The 19,393-nt window shown below is 38.6% G+C and overlaps 1 gene segment (V, D, J or C); it reads left to right on the top strand.

The window, feature by feature from the left end:
* The window catches only part of LOC119807258, a 41,249-nt gene extending 22,121 nt beyond the window's left edge, over positions 1-19,128 (top strand). Inside the window, 3 exon segments of the V gene segment in view lie at positions 11,454-11,607; positions 18,657-18,743; positions 19,106-19,128. Of these exon segments, the coding sequence occupies positions 11,454-11,607; positions 18,657-18,743; positions 19,106-19,128 (264 nt within the window).
* Positions 19,129-19,393: the final 265 nt, after the last annotated feature.

Raw genomic sequence — 19,393 nt, 5'->3', positions numbered from 1 at the left:
CTTTAATTGGTTCCTGTAGAGACCAGGCCAGTATCCAAAATCTCTGATCTATTGGATGTCCACCCTTTATTCTTGATTCAGAAGTACCAGACAGGTTAGTGGCAGTGGTCAGAAACAGATTTCATACTGAAAATCAACAGAGTGGAGGCTCAAGATGTGGGTGTTTAATATTGTCAGCAAGTTATAGATCATTCTCCCACAGTGATACATCCTTGAACACAAATCTCCCTGCTTGGGGTGATAAAGATGCCTTGTGAGTTTCTTGATTGGGATGTAACAAGGTATAACAAGCAAGGCAAAAGTGAATATGTTTTAAAGAGGTAGAAATGAGACTTTCCATGAGAATTTATTCTGGGAGAAGGGGTGACAGCAACTTCTTTCCAGGGAAGAGGTTTCACACAGTGTCTTACAGGATGAGAAAAGTGCACTCAATTATGGTCCATGGTAGGCAGGAGCACACACCTTCAGCAGGACTGCTTCACATGCATATCTTTAGCTCTGTATTTAATCTTTAATATTATTTCAGATCTGCACAATACTTAGTTCTCTGGATGTATTTTCCTACCTTGCAATATGCCCACATGGAATATAATTTCCCTTTTCTGGCCTTTACTTTCAAGTTGCATTATTACAAACAGGTTCCCAGGCTAGGATTGAGGTACAGTAAGATCTGAAGCAATGGGAAGTTCTTTGAGATTTTGCAAGAGGAAGATGCTGAAGGATTCAGAATAATGAGCTGCTGATGTGTAAGAAGAAGTGGTACCTATGCATTCTCCAAGGAATTCTTACCTAAATATACACAGAACTAAGAGTATAAACAGTCTCCAGTGCTGAGGAGTTCCATCCAACAGGTGAGTGTGTGCTATCCCTGGGCGGCCTATCCCAGAAGAGAGCACAGTTCCCCTCCCCCAGGTCCTGCAGGGGTTTCTCTATTACACATGACCCTGCCTCTCCCAAGCCTTCCCTATTGTCTGCAAGGTCCTTGGTTCAGTAACAGTTTTTTATTCCTGCACTAAGGCTATCCACACAGAGGGGTGAGTATCTGCCTGCCAGGCAGTCCTGAAGGTTCCTGCAAGGGAGTGCAGGCACCTTCAGCTTGTGCTGCAGGGTCTTCTGTGTTCTACTCGACCCTGCCCTGCCCCTAAATTCGTCCTTTTGTCCGTGGTGTCCCTGTGCTATCATGCATCCCTGTTTCAGTCCTGAGAAGTTCCATCCACACGGTGTCTCTGGCCTACCAGGCATCCCTGTTTTAGTGCTGAGGAGTTCCATCCAGACAGGAACAGTTTCTGCTCTTGCACTGAGGAGATCCTCCCAAAGAGTCAGTCAAGCAAAGACTGGACCAGGGCATTTAGACTCTCCTGGCTCTATTTGAAGGAAGAGATGGGCAGGCACCAATGCAAGTATTCCTCCAAAAGCAACATGACATCACCAGAATCCAGGGATCCCGAAACAAGAAGAATTGAACACCAAACTCCAGAAGAAATAGAAGAAATTGACTTTAAATGGAAATTTATGAAAATAATAGAGGACCTTAAACAAGAGGTGAGAAATTGCCATAAAGAAATGGAGATGACAAAGAAAAAGGTAGAGGAAATAGATAAATCTCTCAAAGATAACCAAGAAAAACAAGAAAAAAAGAAAAAGCAATCAAACAGGTAATGGAAACAGTTCAAGACTTGAAAAATGAAATGGAGGTAATGAAGAAAACACAAACCAAGGGAAGGCTGGATATGGACATTCTGAGTAAACGAACAGGAACTACAGAGACAAGTATTACCAACAGAATACAAGAGGTAGAAGAAAGAATCTCAGACACTGAAGATACTATAGAGGAAATAAATTCACTGATTAAAGAACAAATTCTTAACACAAAACATCCAGGAAATCTGGGACACCATGAAAAGACCAAACCTAAGAATAATTGGGGTAGAAGAAGGAGAAGAGAAGAATTACAGCTCAAATGTCCAGAAAATATATTCAACAAAATTATAGAAGAAACCTTTCTCAACCTAAAGAAGGATATTCCTATGAAGGTACAAGAAGCATACAGAACACCAAATAGACTGGATCAAAAGAAAGCATCCCTGTGCCATATAATAATCAAAACACAAAAGATATAGAATAATATAGTGATGAGGTAAGTAGGGCCTGCTTTTCGTCCTACCCGGCTCCCACATGGCTAGCTTTACACTGGAAATAACAGCATACAAACTGTATTCATTTAAACACTGCCTGGCCCATTAGTTTCAGGATCTTATTGTCTAATTTTCACATCTTGCTTTAACCCATATTTAGTAATCTGTATGCCACCACGAGATCATGGCTTACCGGGAAAGATTCAGCATGTCTTACCTGGTGGCTGGCTCCATGGCATCTGTCTCGGAGAGGAGAGTCATGGCGACTGCCCAAGGCATCTGCCTCACTCCCAACATCCTGTTCTGTCTACTCCACCCACTTAAGGGCTGGCCTATCAAATGGGCCAAGACAGTTTCTATTTTTTTTTCTCTTTTTTTCTCGTTTTTTTATTCAAGATTTCCATCTCCTCCCCCTTCCCTCCCCTCCCTTCCACCCATACCCCCACTCCACCCCTCTCCAAAGACAAAGAGCCATCAGGGTTCCCTTCACTATGTTAAGTCCAAGGTCCTCCCAGCTCCCCCTAAGTCCAGGAAGGTGAGCAACCAAACTGACAAGGCTCACAGTGAGCCCGTCCATGCTGTAGAGTTCGTGTTCATTGACATTGTCCTTGGTTTCTCAGTCCTCCACCACCGTCAGCCACATTCAGAGAGTCCAGTTTGGTCCCCTGTTCCATCAGTCCCATTCCAACTGGACTTGGTGGTCTCCCGTTAGATCTGTTCCACTGTCTCAATGGGTAAAAGCACTCCTCGCGATCCTGGCTTCCTTGCTCAGGATCTCCCTCCTTTTGCTCCTCATCAGGACCATGAGAGCTCAGTCTGGTGCTCCTATGTGGGGCTCTGTCATTTTCTCCATCCAATGCCAGGTGAAGGTTCTATGGTGATATGCAAGATATTCATGAGTATGACAATAGGATCTGGACATTTCTGGCACCCTCTCCTCAGCTGCCCTAGGAACTAGTTGGGGTCATCTTCCTGGACACCTGGGAACACCTCTAGAGTCAAGTCTCTGCCAACCCTAGAATGGCTCCCTTAACTAAGATATATAATTCCTTATTCCCATATCCACCCTTCCTATACCCCAACCATCCTATTCCCCCAAGCTCTTCCCATCCTCCACTTCACCCTTTTCTCTCCCCATCCCCCCATCCCCCCATCCCACCCCAACCCCATGTTCCCATTTTTTGTCTGGCAATCTTGTCTACTTCCAATAACCAGGAGGATAACTATATGTTTTTCTTTGGGTTCACCTTCTTATATAGCTTCTCTAGGATTTTTTACGAATTATAGGCTCGATGTCCTTTATTTATGGCTAGAAACCAATTATGAGTGAGTACATGCCATGTTCCTCTTTTTGGGCCTGGGATACCTCGCTCAGGATGGTGTTTTCTATTTCCATCCATTTGCATGCAAAATTCAAGATGTCATTGTTTTTTACCGCTGAGTAGTACTCTAATATGTATATATTCCACACTTTCTTCATCCATTCTTCCACTGAAGGGCATCTAGGTGGTTTCCAGGTTCTGGCTATTACAAATAATGCTGCTATAAACATAGTTGAACAAATGCTTTTGTAATATGATTGGGCATTTCTTGGGTAAATTCCCAATAGTGGGATTGCTGGGTCCTGGGGTAGGTTGATCCCAAATTTCCTGAGAAACCTCCACACTGCTTTCCAAAGTGGTGGCACAAGTTTGCATTACCACCAGCAATGGATGAGTGTACCCCTTACTCCACATCCTCTCCAGCAAAGGCTATCATTGGTGTTTTTGATTTTAGCCATCCTGACAGGTGTAAGATGGTATCTCAGCGTTGTTTTGATTTGCATTTCCCTGATTGCTAAGGAGGTTGAGCATGCCCTTAAGTGTCTTTTGGCCATTCGGACTTCTTCTGTTGAGAATTCTCTGTTCAGTTCAGTGCCCCATTTTTTAATTGGGTTAATTAGCATTTTAAAGTCTAGTCTCTTGAGTTCCTTATATATTTTGGAGATCAGGCCTTTGTTTGTTGCGGGGTTGGTGAAGATCTTTTCCCAGTCAGTAGGCTGCCTTTTTGTCTTAGTGACAGTGTCCTTTGCTTTACAGAAGCTGCTCAGCTTCAGGAGGTCCCATTTATTCAATGTTGCCCTTAATGTCTGTGCAGCTGGGGTTATGCATAGGAAATGGTCTCCTGTGCCCAAATGTTGTAGAGTACTTCCCACTTTCTCCTCTAATAGGTTCAGTGTGTTCAGATTGATATTGAGGTCTTTAATCCATTTGTACTTGAGTTTTGTGCATGGTGATAGATATGGATCTACTTTCATTCTTCTACAGATTGACATCCAGTTATGCCAGCACCATTTGTTGAAGATGCTTTCTTTCTTCCATTGTGTGCTTTTAGCTCCTTTATCAAAATCAGGTGTTCATAGATTTGTGGGTTAAGATCTGGGTCTTCTATTCGATTCCATTGGTCGACTTCTCTATTTTTATGCCAATACCAAGCTGTTTTCAATACTGTAGCTCTGTAATAGAGTTTGAAGTCAGGGATGATAATGCCTCCAGAAGTTCCTTTATTGTATAAGATTGTTTTGGCTATCCTGGGTTTCTTGTTCTTCCATATAAAGTTGATTATTGTCCTCTTAAGATCTGTGAAGAATTTTGATGGGATCTTTAAGGGGATTGCATTAAATCTATAGATTGCCTTTGGTAGTATTGCCATTTTTACTATGTTGATCCTCCCAATCCAAGAGCAAGGGAGATCCTTCCATTTTCTGGTGTCCTCTTCAATTTCTTTCTTCAAAGACTTAAAGTTCTTGTCTAATAGGTCTTTCACTTCCTTGGTTAGAGTTACCCCAAGATATTTTATGCTATTTGTGGCTATCGTGAATGGTGACGCTTCTCTGATTTCTTTCTCTGCTTCCTTATCCTTTGTATATAGGAGGGCGACTGATTTTTTGGAGTTGATCTTGTATCCTGCCACGCTACTAAAGGAGTTTATCAGCTGTAGGAGTTCTTTGGTGGAGTTTTTCAGGTCGCTTATGTACACTATCATATCATCAGCAAATAATGAAAGTTTAACTTCTTCCTTTCCAAATCGAATCCCCTTGATCCCCTTGTTTTGTCTTATTGCTATTGCTAGAACTTCAAGTACTATATTGAAGAGATAAGGAGAGAGTGGACAGCCTTGTCGCGTTCCTGAATTTAGTGGGATGGCCTTGAGTTTCTCTCCATTTAATTTGATGTTAACTGTCGGCTTGCTGTAAATAGCCTTTATTATATTTAGGAATGACCCCTGTATCTCTAATCTCTCCAAGACCTTTATCATAAAGGGGTGCTGAATTTTGTCAAATGCTTTTTCTGCATCTAATGAGATGATCATATGGTTTTTATCCTTCAGTTTATTTATATGATGGATTACATTGATAGATTTTCGTACGTTGAACCAGCCCTGCATCTCTGGGATGAAGCCTACTTGATCATAGTGGATAATTTTTCTAATGTGTTCTTGGATTCGGTTTGCCAGTATTTTATTGAGAATTTTTGCATCGATGTTCATAAGTGAGATTGGCCTGTAGTTCTCTTTCTTGGTTGAGTCTTTGTGTGGTTTAGGTATCAGGGTAATTGTAGCTTCATAAAAGGAATTTGGCAATGACTGTTCTGTTTCTATATTATGAAATACCTTAAGGAGTATAGGTATTAGGTCTTCTTGGAAGTTCTGGTAGAATTCTGCATTGAACCCATCAGGTCCTGTGCTCTTTTTGGTAGGAAGGTTTCTGATAACAGTTTCTAATTCTTCGCGACTAACAGGACTATTTAGAGCATTTGCCTGGTCCTGGTTTAACTTTGGTATATGGTACTTGTCTAAAAAAGTGTCCATTTCTTTTACATTTTCCAATTTTGTGGCATACAGGCTTTTGTAGTAAGATCTAATGATTCTCTGAATTTCCTCTGTGTCTGTGGTTATGTCTCCTTTTTCATTTCTGATCTTATTAATTTGTGTGTTCTCTCTCTGCCATTTGATTAGTTTGGCTAGCGGTTTGTCAATCTTGTTGATTTTCTCCAAGAACCAGCTTTTTGTTTCATTGATTCTTTGGATTGTTTTCTGTGTTTCTGTTTTGTTGATTTCTGCCCTCAATTTGATAATTTCCAGTCTTCTCCTCCTCCTAGGTCAGTCTGCTTCTTTCTTTTCTAAAGTTTTCAGGTGTGCTGTTAAGTCTCCAATGTGTGCTTTCTCCGTTTTTTTTAGGTGGGCACTTAGTGCTATGAATTTTCCTCTTAGCACTGCTTTCATAGTGACCCATAAGTGTGAGTATGTTGTGTCTTTATTTTCATTAAATTCAAGAAAGACTTTAATTTCTTTCTTTATTTCTTCCTTGACCCAGGTGTGGTTCAGTAGTTGACTGTTCAGTTTCCATGAGTTTGTGGGCTTTCTGGGGGTAGCATTGTTGTTGAATTCTAATTTTAATCCATGGTGATCCGATAAGATGCAGGTGGTTACTAATACGTTTTTGTAACTGTGGAAGTTTGCTTTGTTACCAAGTATGTGGTCAATTTTCGAAAAGGTTCCATGAGCTGCAGAGAAGAAGGTATATTCTTTCCTGTTTGGGTGAAATGTTCTATAGATGTCTGTTAAGTCCATTTGGTTCATTACCTCTATTAAGTCTCTTAATTCTCTGTTAGGTTTCTGTCGAATGGACCTGTCCATTGGTGAAAGAGGAGTGTTGAAGTCTCCCACTATCAGTGTGTTTGGTTTGATGGCTGCCTTGAGTTCTAGTAATGTTTCTTTTATATAAGTGGGTGCTTTTGTATTAGGGGCATAGATATTCAGGATTGAGACTTCATTCTGATGGATTTTTCCTGTAATGTGTATAAAGTGTCCCTTTCCATCTCTTCTGATTGATTTTAGTTTGAAGTCAACTTTGTTAGAAATTAGTATGGCCACACCTGCTTGTTTCTTAGGTCCATTTGCTTGATAGACCTTTTCCCAACCCTTTACTCTGAGTAGATGTCTGTCTTTGTGGTTGAGGTGTGTTTCTTGTAAACAGCAGAATGTTGGATCCTGTTTTTGTAACCAATCTCTTAGCCTGTGCCTTTTTATAGGTGAATTGATTCCGTTGATATTAAGTGATATTAATGACCAGTGGATGTTAACTCCGGTTGTCATTTTTTATTTGGTAGTAGAGATTGTGTGTTTCCTTTCTTTGAGATGTGCTGGTGAAGGGTCACTAGATGTCTGAGTTATTTTGGGCAATGCTGGACTCCTTTGTTTGTAAATTTCCTTCTATTACTTTCTGTAAGGCTGGATTTGTGGCTATGTATTGTTTAAATTTGTTTTTATCCTGGAATATTTTGTTTTCTCCATTTATAGTGAATGAAAGCTTGGCTGGGTATAGTAATCTGGGCTTGCATCCATGGTCTCTTAGTTTCTGCAAAGCATCTATCCAGGACCTTCTGGCTTTCATGGTTTCCATAGAGAAGTCAGGTTTTAGTCTGATAGGTTTTCCTTTATATGTTACTTGACCTTTTTCCTTTGCAGCTCTTAATATTCTTTCTTTATTCCGTATGTTTTGTGTTTTGATCATAATATGGCGGGGGGATGTTTTTTTTTGATCCAGTCTATTTGGTGTTCTGTAAGCTTCTTGAACCTTAATAGGAATATCTTTCTTTAGGTTTGGGAAGTTTTCTTCTATAATTTTATTAAATATATTTTCTGGGCCATTGAGCTGTAATTCTTCTCCTTCTTCTATGCCTATTATTCTTAGGTTTGGTGTTTTTATTGTGTCCCAGATTTCCTGAATGTTTTGTGATGAGAATTTGTTGGATTTGCTGTTTTCTTTGATCAGTGCATTTATTTTCTCTATGGTATCTTCAGAATCTGAGATTCTTTCTTCTATCTCTTGTATTCTGTTGGTTATGCTTGTTTCTGTAGTCTCTGTTCGTTTACATAGATTTTCCATATCCAGCTGGCCCTTGGGTTGTGTTTTCTTCCTTGCCTGCATTTCAGTTTTCAAGTCTTGCACTGTTTCCATTATCTGTTTGATTGTTTTTTCTTGGTTTCCTAGAATATCATTTATGGATGTACTCAATTCTTCAAACTTTTTGTTATTCTTCTTGTCCATTTCCTTAAGGTAGTTTTTCACCTCCTGTTTAAGGGACTCTATTACTTTCATAAAGTCAATTTTTTCTACTTCTTCTTGATTAGTGTGTTCAAGTCCTACTGTTATAAGTTCGCTGGTTTCTGGTGCTTTCATGTTGTTTTTCAAATTGTTGGAGGAATTCTTGCATTGGCGCCTTCCCATTTCTTCCTCTGAATAATCCCCTTTGAGTCTTCTTTTAGAAGTTCAATTCACCCCAATGAATTAAATTCACTCACCCCAATGAATGATGGATCCTCTGGGAGACTGTCAGGTCTCCTTGCAGGCCAAGCAGCTTTCTGACAAAGGGCCTATCTTGCAGGCAGGCTAATGAAGGAAGGGACCTCCCACTGGCCTGGGTGCACTCAATTCCAGGTCCCTGGCGCCCAAACAGGCTGAGCTGTGGGATTTTATGGCCCCAAAGATGGGAGGATGGGGGTGGGTTCTGGGTGCAAGCTGGGAAGGGACAGGAAGAGAGAGGCAGTATCCGGGGAGAATAACCCCTGTAGGAAGAGCAGGAAGTTTGCGGGTGGCGGGGGGAGTTGGGGAATGTCGGTTGTCCCTCTCCGGGCAGCTGCCTCGGTTCGGGCACTCACTCCTCACTCACCCCAGTGAATGATGGATCCTCTGGCAGACTGTCAGGTCCCCTTGCCGGCCAAGCAGTTCTCTGACAAAGTGCCTCCCAAAGACGGGAGGATGAGGCGGGGGGGGGGGGTTTCTGGGTGAAAGCTGGGCGCAGTGAGATATTTTTGTCAATTCTAGAGTTTTGGAAGTTGCTTACAATGTACTTTCTGTTTATTTATGTAATGTTATATCCTTCTGGAGTCTTTGATGGAGCTGAGAATAGATAGTTATAGTTTTCCTTATTTATGATAAAAAATAGATATAAATTTTATAACAATTCTTGCTTGATAACTGTTTTATTATATGTGCTTTTACTATATTAAAGTTAAAGCCTTCCTTTTTGTTTAAACAGAAAAGGGAAAATGGTGTAGAAGGTCCTTTTGTCTTTGTGTGGTTTTTATTGTTTCATAAAGAAACTCCTTTGGGCCTGGTGATAAGACGGAACTGAATCCTGGGAGAAAGAAGGGCAGAGTCAGAGAATCACCTTGGATTTGTCAGTGATAGGCATGCTGAGACATTGCTGGTAGGCCACAACCTCATGGTGATATACATATTAATAGAAATGAGTTAAACTAATATGTAAGAATTAGCCAATAAGAAGTTAGAGCTAATGGGCCAAGCAGTGATTTAATTAATATAGTTCTATGTGGTTATTTTGGAGCTAAGCTAGCCGGGCAGCCAGGACAAACAAGCATCCCCTCCATGAAACAATGGAGTAAGGGGAACACTCATCTATTGCTGATGGCAATGCAAACTTGTAAAAACCACTGGAAATCAGAATGGTGGTTTCTCAGAAAATTGGGAATCAACTTACCTCAAAATCCAGCAATATCACTCTTGGGCATATACCCAAAAGATGCTCAATCATACTACAAAAACATTTGTTCAACTTTGTTGCAGCATTATTTGTAATATCTGGAAACTGGAAACAACCCTGATGTCCCTCAACTGAGGAATGGATAAAGAAAATGTGGCACATTTACACATTAGAGGACTACTCAGTGGTCAAAAAACAATGACATCTTGAATTTTGCATGCAAGTGCATGGAATTAGAAAATTTCATTGTTACTCTCCTGAGTGAGGTAACCCAGACTCAAAAAGATGAATATGGAATGTACTCACCCATAGTAGATACTATTTATAAACAAAGGATATTGAGCCTACAGTTCATGATCCTAGAGAAGCTAAGTAATAACCTGAACCCAAAGAAAAATATATAGAGACCCACCTGAAAATTGGAAACAGACAGGATTGACCTACAAGGTTGGGAACATGGGGGTCAGGGTAAGGGAGAGTAGGAGAAACAGAGAAGAGGAAAGGGGGAGGATAAATGAGAACTTGAGGGAATGGGATGGTTGAGATGAAGGAAGTACCATGATGAGAGCAAGGAGAGAGATATCTTGATTGAAGGAGCCATTATAGGTTTAGCAGAAACCTGGCTCTAGAGAAATTCCCATGAATTCAAAAGAATGACACCACCTAGGGCCCTGGCAATAGAAGAGAGGGGTTCAATCTTGACTTTCCCTGTAGTCAGACTCATGATTATCTTAAATATCATGATAGAGTCTTCATCCAGCAACTGATGGAGGAAGAAGCAGAGACCCACATTGGGACATTGGACTGAGCTCAAAAAGTCCATTTGAAGAGTGGGAGGAATGAGAATTGAGCAAGGAGGTCAAGACCATGATGGGTTTACCCACTGAAACAGTTTGCCTGAGCAAATGGGAGCTCACAAACTCCAGCTGGACTTGGAAGGAACAAGCATAGGATCAAACTAGTTTCTCTAAATGTAGTTGACAGTTGCATGGCTGGGTTAGACAGGGGGACTAGTGGCAGTGATACTAGGGTTTGTCCATACTGCATGTACTGGCTTTCTTGGATACCATTCTCTTTGGATGTATACCTTTCTAAGAGTAGATATAGTAGTGAAGGTCTTGGACCTTCCACAAGGCAATGTGCCTCATCCTTTCTTAGGATTAGATAGGGGTGAGTTATGAGGTGTGTGGAGGGAATGGGAGGAGAAGAGGGAGTGGGAACTTGGATTGGTATTTTTTTAATCTAATAAATTGAAAAAAAGAAAGAGCCATGGCCCCAAACATCCATAAGGCAACATATAAAAGCAAAGTAAGGCTGGGTCCCAAAAGCTGAGACTGAAAACTGTGCTCATTTTCCAACATGAATGTCAAGAGAGACAAAGACATGGAGTTCTGATTATTTATTTCAGCATTTTCCTTGTCTATCAATCTCTCTTTGCCAAACTGTGATGTAATTAATATAGTTTCTATGTGATTATTTGGGTCTATACAGCCAAAAAACCAAATGAGCAGTCTTCTTCTACAAAATGGTACCCACGATCTGGATGGATCCACATAAGACCTAAAAAAGTCTTAACAAAAGAGTACTTCTAGACCCACAAAAATGTGAGCCATGTGCAACTTCTTGGCAGCCATGTTTTTTAAAATAGGCTCCGTTTGCTGGCCATAAGCAGAGGCATGGATTCTTCTAAGAGAAGGTTCCTGACTCAGCATTATCAGGAAGCTGGCTTCCTGGTTTGTGATGGCAGGATGAATGAATCTGTCTCTTTCAGGATGTCTGGCACTTAAATGGGGTTTGTGAGCAGTATGCTACCATTTGCTTAATGGCAAATAAGACCTGGTGCATCTCTGGATCTGGGGCAGATAGCATCATTCACAAAGGTGGTAAACATACTTCTACCATGTTGGAAAAGGTGGAGTCAACAGGTAGGGCTATGAAGTTGGTTCTTGCCAGGCCTACTTATTATTTTGAAGAGGAGGGCTCCTGGTCAGATACATTCAGACAGAAGCAATCCTCTGAATGGGTCACAGTGTGTTGTTAAATATGGAACTAATCTTAAGAAAAGAAAATGTATATAGGAAGTCATAGAAATAGTTTTGAAAAACAAAACAAAGTCTTTAAAGAGTCAGTAAAAGTAATATAAAAGCATATAGACAGACACAGATTAAAGAAGTAAAAGTAATTTAAAAAGCCACATAAAGGTGGAAAATTTACAGAGAGTTCAGCTTATGTATATTATTGTACTTTCTTTGAATTTTTTGACTGTGAATGAACTAAGTACACAGAGAGATTATATTGTATGGGCTGCTAAACTAATCCAAAATAAATACATTAAAGGTATCTTGACTTCAAAATTTGGGTAAAAGATATGTTGCTTTGGAAAAGAGGTTCTACTTTTGTTTCCACAGAAGATAAGAACCTGTGGAATCCTTCCAGACTAATGTGGTTTGATGGACCACCTCCTCCAAAGGTTCTGCTTTTGTTTAAACAGAAGACGTATCCATTAGACAGACTTCAGAAGACTTGACAGCTCTCTGATTAGTTTCACACTCAAGAGACAAGAAGCTAATTACTCAATAGTGGACAACTGAGACTTACATACACAGAAGAAACTACAGATTATTTCCCCAGTAAAGTAGAAACTACCATTAACCACCTTGTTTTATATAATAAGTCCTTAAAGACTTACGAAAGCCAGGTTTTCTAGAGAAGATGTGTTATTCATCCTAACTTTGACAAATTGTAAGCAATAAAGGGCTGTTTCTGGTTAAGACTGTGATATTTTTCTGTTATTTACTGAACACTAATGAAAGCTCATTGCCAGTTATCCAAATGTAACATGACAGCCAACAATTTAGAATATTATGTTATAATTTAAAGACTATGTATCTTTAATCCACCATATTTCATAAGCTGGTATAGGACAAAACAATATACACTAAGAACAGATATCAACTATAAGATTAAAATTACAATCAGTATAAATAATATTCAGCAAAGAACATATGCTAAATGTTTTAATAAACATTCTATCCTAAGGAGTCTATATCTTGTACTGGAAATGGCTTGGCTATATCATAAGAGGACAGTAACTATGACTATCTAATCTTCAACCCTATTGAAGGCCTGAGAAGGGAGATAATATTACTTGTGCAGCCAGGAAGTACAATCAAGTAGCTTCCAAAGTGAGCAATATATGATAGAGACAATTATTTACCTGAGTAATCACCCAAAGTCTCATTTTGCAATGTTGAAGCAACCAACTTTGGCTATTGCCTAGCGTAATTGACAGATCATTTTCAGAGGCAGGAAATTTTTCAAATTATCCTGTCTTGGCAAGATTTGACAGCCCTACTTACCCATTTCCAGATATCATGTAACTTGTCAGTGGTTGAGGCATTGTCAGTTCCTTGCCCAAAGGCCAGTTTTGCTAAGAAAACAAGCACCGAGTGAAGTGTTTTTAGTGCTCAACATCCTCTCCATAATAGATTGGTGCTGTCAGAAGCAGTCATGTCTCATGTCAACAAAACCCAAGTTCTTTAAATGCAATGTTCCACAGATCCTTGAAGTGGTTGAAGATTACCTATCTAGACAGAGTATAATCTCTATGTATCTAAAAAACCTAATTGATCTAACTGTATGTACAGCAAGCATGAACAACTATTGACCTATAATAATTAATACCTGTATAACTTAAAGACTAAAACTTCAAGTCAGAATATTAAATAACCTGTAAGCAAAATTGCAACAAATAAGGACAATGACCTCAAAATGTAAACAATATATAAATATCTTGATCAGAGGTAGGAGTAATATAAAATGCAATATGAAAATATATCCTAAAAGTTGTATCAATATACAAAATGTCCTAAACAGAGATGATAACATACATATATACAATCTGACAAAATGACTTTGTATAGGTGTACAAATAAACAAAAGTAATATATATAATTTGAACTTCTTGTATCAATATACAAAAACTATACCAATGTAAATTATCCATGAATAATAGCTCACAAGTATTCACTCTATTATTCACTATTACTATCCACCCTTTTTAAACAAAGTTTTCACCCCAACCCTCTTTCTAATACAAGTAATAATCAACAACCCCTAAACAGTGTTCCCAACCCTATGGAAAAACTTATTTGGGATGGAGCGTCATCTTCTATAATTGCTACCCACTGTCATGGGGGCAATGTTCTCTTAATGGGATCCTGTAAAATTAAACTGGTGGTTAAGTTTCAAAATTACTGTCTAGTATAGTTGCAAACAATTTCCAAGCAGTCGAGAGATAGTTCTCTTTTTAAGTTCTTATTTGGAGTTCTGGCCTTAATGTTATGAGAAGGTGCACCACTTTCAGCAGCTGGTACTCAAAAGAAGAAGCAGTCTTATAGTAGCTCTGTCTGCATCACAATGTCATCTCAACTAGGTACAGTTGTTGCTGTGTGGCCCCATCTTCTTCCTGGAAACTTCAAAGATTACTGCAGGAAAAGGATCTGTAGGAAAATCTCTTATTCATCATGGAAAACTTAAACATAATTCATATAAACATACATTCAATGAAGAATATAATATAGACAAAAAAGGAATGGAGAAAGTAATATTTTTCGTAAGTCTTTCTTCTGTCCCATACCAGAAGGCTCCTAATATAAGATAGAAATTCTGAATGTTCCTTTTAACAATACGCTTGGATGTAGAGAAATACAGAGCCATTGTGCCATTGTCCAACTATATATATATATATATATATATATATATATATATATATATATATGCACATGTGTGTGTGTGTGTGTGTGTGTGTGTAAATGTAAGTGTAACCAACCCATACCTGTATTCAGAAACCATATTCTGTTTTCTAGATGCTCCTTAGTGGATAGTTGGTTTTTTCTTCTGTCAGCATTGAAACATCCAGAGTCTTTTGAATATTTGATGATGTGTATTTTCCAGCAAAGATATGAGCAGAACCCTGTCCTAACCCTTTGAGCTTTGCTTACCACTTGTATGATTGTCACCATTGTAGATGCTGTATCATTTCTCTTTTTCAAGAGGTTTCTCCTTTTCAGACTGAATCTTTATTAATTTTGATGGTATCCATAATTTTTCTTATCCTGTGGAAACAAGAGTGAAACCCCTTCCCCAACATAATACATCTGGTTTCCATTGTGAGGTCAACACATCCTTGAATTATACTGGTTGATTCTATTCAGTAGTTTATTTTCCATTATCCAATGCCTCTCTGCTGCTGTTGTTCCTTTATCATTAGCATTAAGAAAATTCAAGCTTAATAAAGCATTATGCAATCTATTTCTGGGGGTATTTTCCATCCCTTTCTGTTGTTCAGCATATGCTTTATACTACGATTTGACCTTTCTATAACTGCCTGACCTGTGGGATTATTTGTTATACCTGTAATGTGCTTTATATTATTGTTGCAGGAGCTCCTTCTGCTCCTTCAGCAAATAGCCGCTGAGATACCAGCCCATTGGGGCATGGTCTCTCTCTCTCTTTAAAAAATTGACCACTTCTCCCTGCTCTCTGTCCACTGCCAGCGACTAGGCTCCCTTCCTGATTGCACAGAGGGGTGCTGGCTGGGATGGTGATCTGTACATTTTTCCCCTTTTAATAAATAACCATTCTATTAATCATAATTCCAAACTGGTGTGGGATTGTTTGTGACTTACGCCTTCATATTATAATAAGCAAAAAAGTTTCATTTTCTTAGATACATATGCTGGACCATTGTCTGTCTTTATTTGTACAGGTATACACATGATGGGCATAACTTCCAGTAAATGTGTGATTACTGAATCAGCCTTTTCTGAGCTCAAGGCAGTTGCCCATTGAAAACCTAAATATGTGTCGATGGTGTGGTGTACATATTTTAATTTACCAAATTCCGTAAAGTGCAACACATCCATCTGCCAGATTTCATTCCTTTGAGTACTTTTTGGGTTACTTCCTGCAGGCAATGGTGTTTGATTATAGAAAGAGCAAGTAAGGCATCTCTTTATAATCTCCTTAAGCTTGTTGCCATGTAATAGAAAACTCTTTCTTTAAACCTTTGCTGTCGACATGATTTTTTTATGAAGTTCTGAGACCTGCAACATGCTTCCTATCAATAATTGATCAATTTCTGCATTACCTGAACCTGGAAGATCTGTATGTGATCAGATATGTGTTATGTACCTAGGACAAAGCCTATTCCTGATTATGTCTTGCACCTGGATAAACAATGAAGTCAATTCTGTATCATCTGGCATAAATTCAGCAGTTTCAATAAGCAAGATAACTCTTTCTGCATATTGTGAATCCATATCTATATTAAGAGTTTCTTTAAAATCCCTTAGCACTATAAAAATGGCATGTATTTCTGCCTTCTGGACAGAATTATAAGGACTTTGTTCCACCTTACGTAATTCTTCTGATTTTAACCTGCCTTCCCTGATTTATTTGCATCAGTATAAAATTTAAAGGCTTAAGTTATTGGAGCATCATGCACAATTCGAGGAAGAATCCAAGAAATTCTCTTTATAAGGTTAAGTCTATCACTTCTGGGATAGTTGCTATTAATTTCTCCCAAAAAATTAGCACAAGCTTTTTGCCATGGTTCATTGTCTTCCCATAACTTTTTTATTTCATCAGTAGTGAAAGGCACTATAATTTCTGTTGGGTATATACCTACTACTTGACGAAGTCTCAGTTTACCTTTTATAATTAATTCAGAGACTTTTTCTACACAAGTTTTTAATTTTTTACTTGGCTTATGTGGTATAAATATCTACTCTAAAATAATATCTTTCCTCTGCATTAAAATTCTTGTAGGAGAAATTCTGGAAGGCAATATGACTAGGATACAACTAAGATTTGGGTTCACCCTATCCAGATGTACCTTCTGTAATTTTTCCTCAACCTTTGTCAGTTCCTTTTCTGCTTTAGCTGTTAATTCTCTGGGACTATTCAAATCTTTATTGCCATCTAAGGTTTTGTTTAAATGAATTATTAGATCAGGTGTTATCCCAACAGCCAGTCATAGACTGGAAATGTTTCCTAACAACCTTTGAAAGTCATTAAGAGTCTATAACTGATCTTTCCTAATTTGTGCCTTTTGTGTTCTAATTTTATGTAAACCTATTCTGTAACCTAGGTAATTAACATGAGGGCTTGCTTGTAGAAGTTTCTGTCCTGACTGGTTCTCACAGTTGTTAGGTCCCCAAGAATCACACAGAAGGTCTATATAAGTTATAAAGTGATTGGCTCATTAGCTGAGAATTCTTATTAACTCTTATAACTTATATTAAACCATTATTCTTATCTATGTTATCCACATGGCTTAGTATTTTTTTTCAGAAGGGCAGGTCACAGCCTGCTTCTTAGGTGTCTGGACAGGACTGGGGAGGAGGGCTTCCTTCCTCCATAATACTCCTATTCTCATTGTCCCGCCTCTACTTCCTGTCTAGTTGTCTTGCCTATACTTTCTGCCTGGCTACTCACCAATCAGCATTTATTTAAAACATAACTGACAGAATACAGAATTGTCCCACATCAAATTTAAGTATTTCAATAAAATATTTTAAGAAAAAGGTATCATGTAAATCCTCACTGACTAGCATGTGATCTGTCCCCTCTTCATGACCCAAGGTTTCAACATGTGGTAAAACATGTTATCTACAGCAATCTAGAGACCCACACTATGTTTTTTTACATAATGAACACAAAACTTACAATTTTACAAATTTCTAGAAGGATATGCTATACCAATTGAGCACATATTCTTCTGCTAAGGTATTAGGCTTTCAGTGTTAAATGCTTTGTACCAATTTCTCAAGTTCTAATATGGAACAAACACTATATAAATCTTCCCACTCATAATTTGATCATAGAATGTTATGTCAGCCTATTTAAACTATATAGGAAAATGATAGAAACACATTTAATCTAACCAGGATTTGATTAAATAATCTCTTCTTTTGGGAATTATATATGTGTTTTTATGAATTCATCCCTCTTTTTTTCAGTCTCTAATGTTTCAATGTTTCTGTGGTCATTTGGAATTAGAGAGTCATTTGTCATTTAGAAATGAGCATTACTTATCTCTTCAGTTTTACTTATTGGATTCTCAAATCTCACAAGATGAAAACAAACAAACAATGTCAGGTGGGCTAAGAGAGAAGGATACTATACTGAAAACCATTAGCAAATACAGAGAGTGTTGAAAAGAATTACCTTGTTTCTCTGGTAATTTTTAGACCTGCTCTGGTCTTGTAGATTATGTATGTCTCTATTCATGCAGATCTAAGATTTCACAATAGAGTCCATCAGCCCCCTGCTGTAGATAGAAGAGATTGTATCTATTTTTATACAAACAGGAGACACCTGTAGCGAAGTTTGTCACTTCACTCTTGAGTGGTCTTTTCAGATCATTGCATTTTTTACACCAACCATTTAATTTGCATATTGCTCCCTAGGGATGACCTCTCCTTCCAAGTCCAGCACAAAAGCTAGCTCCTCTTTCTGCTTTGACAACACAAGACTCCTCATATCAAGTTCTCAGAATGAGGTGCTCTGCTCAGTTTCTAGTCTTGCTTGTGCTTTGGTTCCCTGGAAAAACAAGAAACAAAAATGAAGGAGGATGTGGAGGGATGAGGATTTCTGAGGTCCTCTTGATGTTGATATGTGTTCTTTCCTAGTATGAGATTTCCAGGATTGTTTTCTAGGAATGGTTCATGAGGTTTTTGAGTGAGAAGGGTGAAAAACCTGTGCTTTTGTTGTAACTCTGAAAAATACCAAAGCAGATTGTGCAGGTGATTTGTGGAGAGTCTCTATGCTTTCTCTACATAGGTGTTCCATGTTAAAAAAATTAGAAGGTAAGTAAAAGCAACAACATGGTAAGTAGGAATAAAGGAAGTAAAAATAATTCTGTAACACAATTTTGTTAGAATATAACCTTTCATTTCTGTTATTTCAGGATCCAGTGGGGTTATTATGATAACCCAGGATGTACTCTCCATACCTGTCACTCCTGGAGAGTCAGCTTCCATCCCATGGAGTTCTAGTAAGAGTCTCCTATATAGTGATGGAAAGACTTATTTACATTGCTTCCTACAGAGACCAGGCCAGTCTCCCCAGCTTCTAATCTGTAGATTTTCTGAATGAGCCTCAGGAGTCCCAGACATGTTCAGTGGCAGATATGTTCATCTACTGATGAAAATCAGTAGAGTAGAGGCTAAGAGTGTGGGTGTTTATTACTGTCTGCCACATCTAGAACATCCTCTTATAGTGACACATCCCCAAATAACAACTTTCCTACTTGAGGTGATAATGTTTCCTTCTAACTTCCTTGTTTTCAATGAAAATGGTGCAGTCAGAAAAGCTGAAGATATACTTAAGAAACACTTGTTTTCCTCTGACTTTCAGGTATTGGAGCAATTAACCCCTGAGAGAAGGACTTCCTATTGAAGAGAGGGCTGCTTGTTTGTCCTGGCAACCAAGAACCAAATAATCACACAGAAACTTTGTTATATAAATTACTGCTTGGCCCATTAGCTCTAACTTCTTATTGGCTATTTCTTTTTTTTCATTTTTTATTGATCTCTACAGTTTTCTCTGTTCCCCTCCCCACTTCAACCCTCCTCCAAGGTCCCTATGCTCCCAATTTACTCAGGAGATTTTGTCTTTTTCTATTTTCTCTTTTAATGTCTTCAT

The sequence above is a fragment of the Arvicola amphibius genome, chromosome 2, assembly GCF_903992535.2.
Source record: "Arvicola amphibius chromosome 2, mArvAmp1.2, whole genome shotgun sequence".
NCBI classification, from domain to species: Eukaryota; Metazoa; Chordata; class Mammalia; order Rodentia; family Cricetidae; genus Arvicola; species Arvicola amphibius.
Note: the sequence above shows the minus strand (reverse complement) of the source record. Positions and strands in the feature narration are given on the sequence as shown.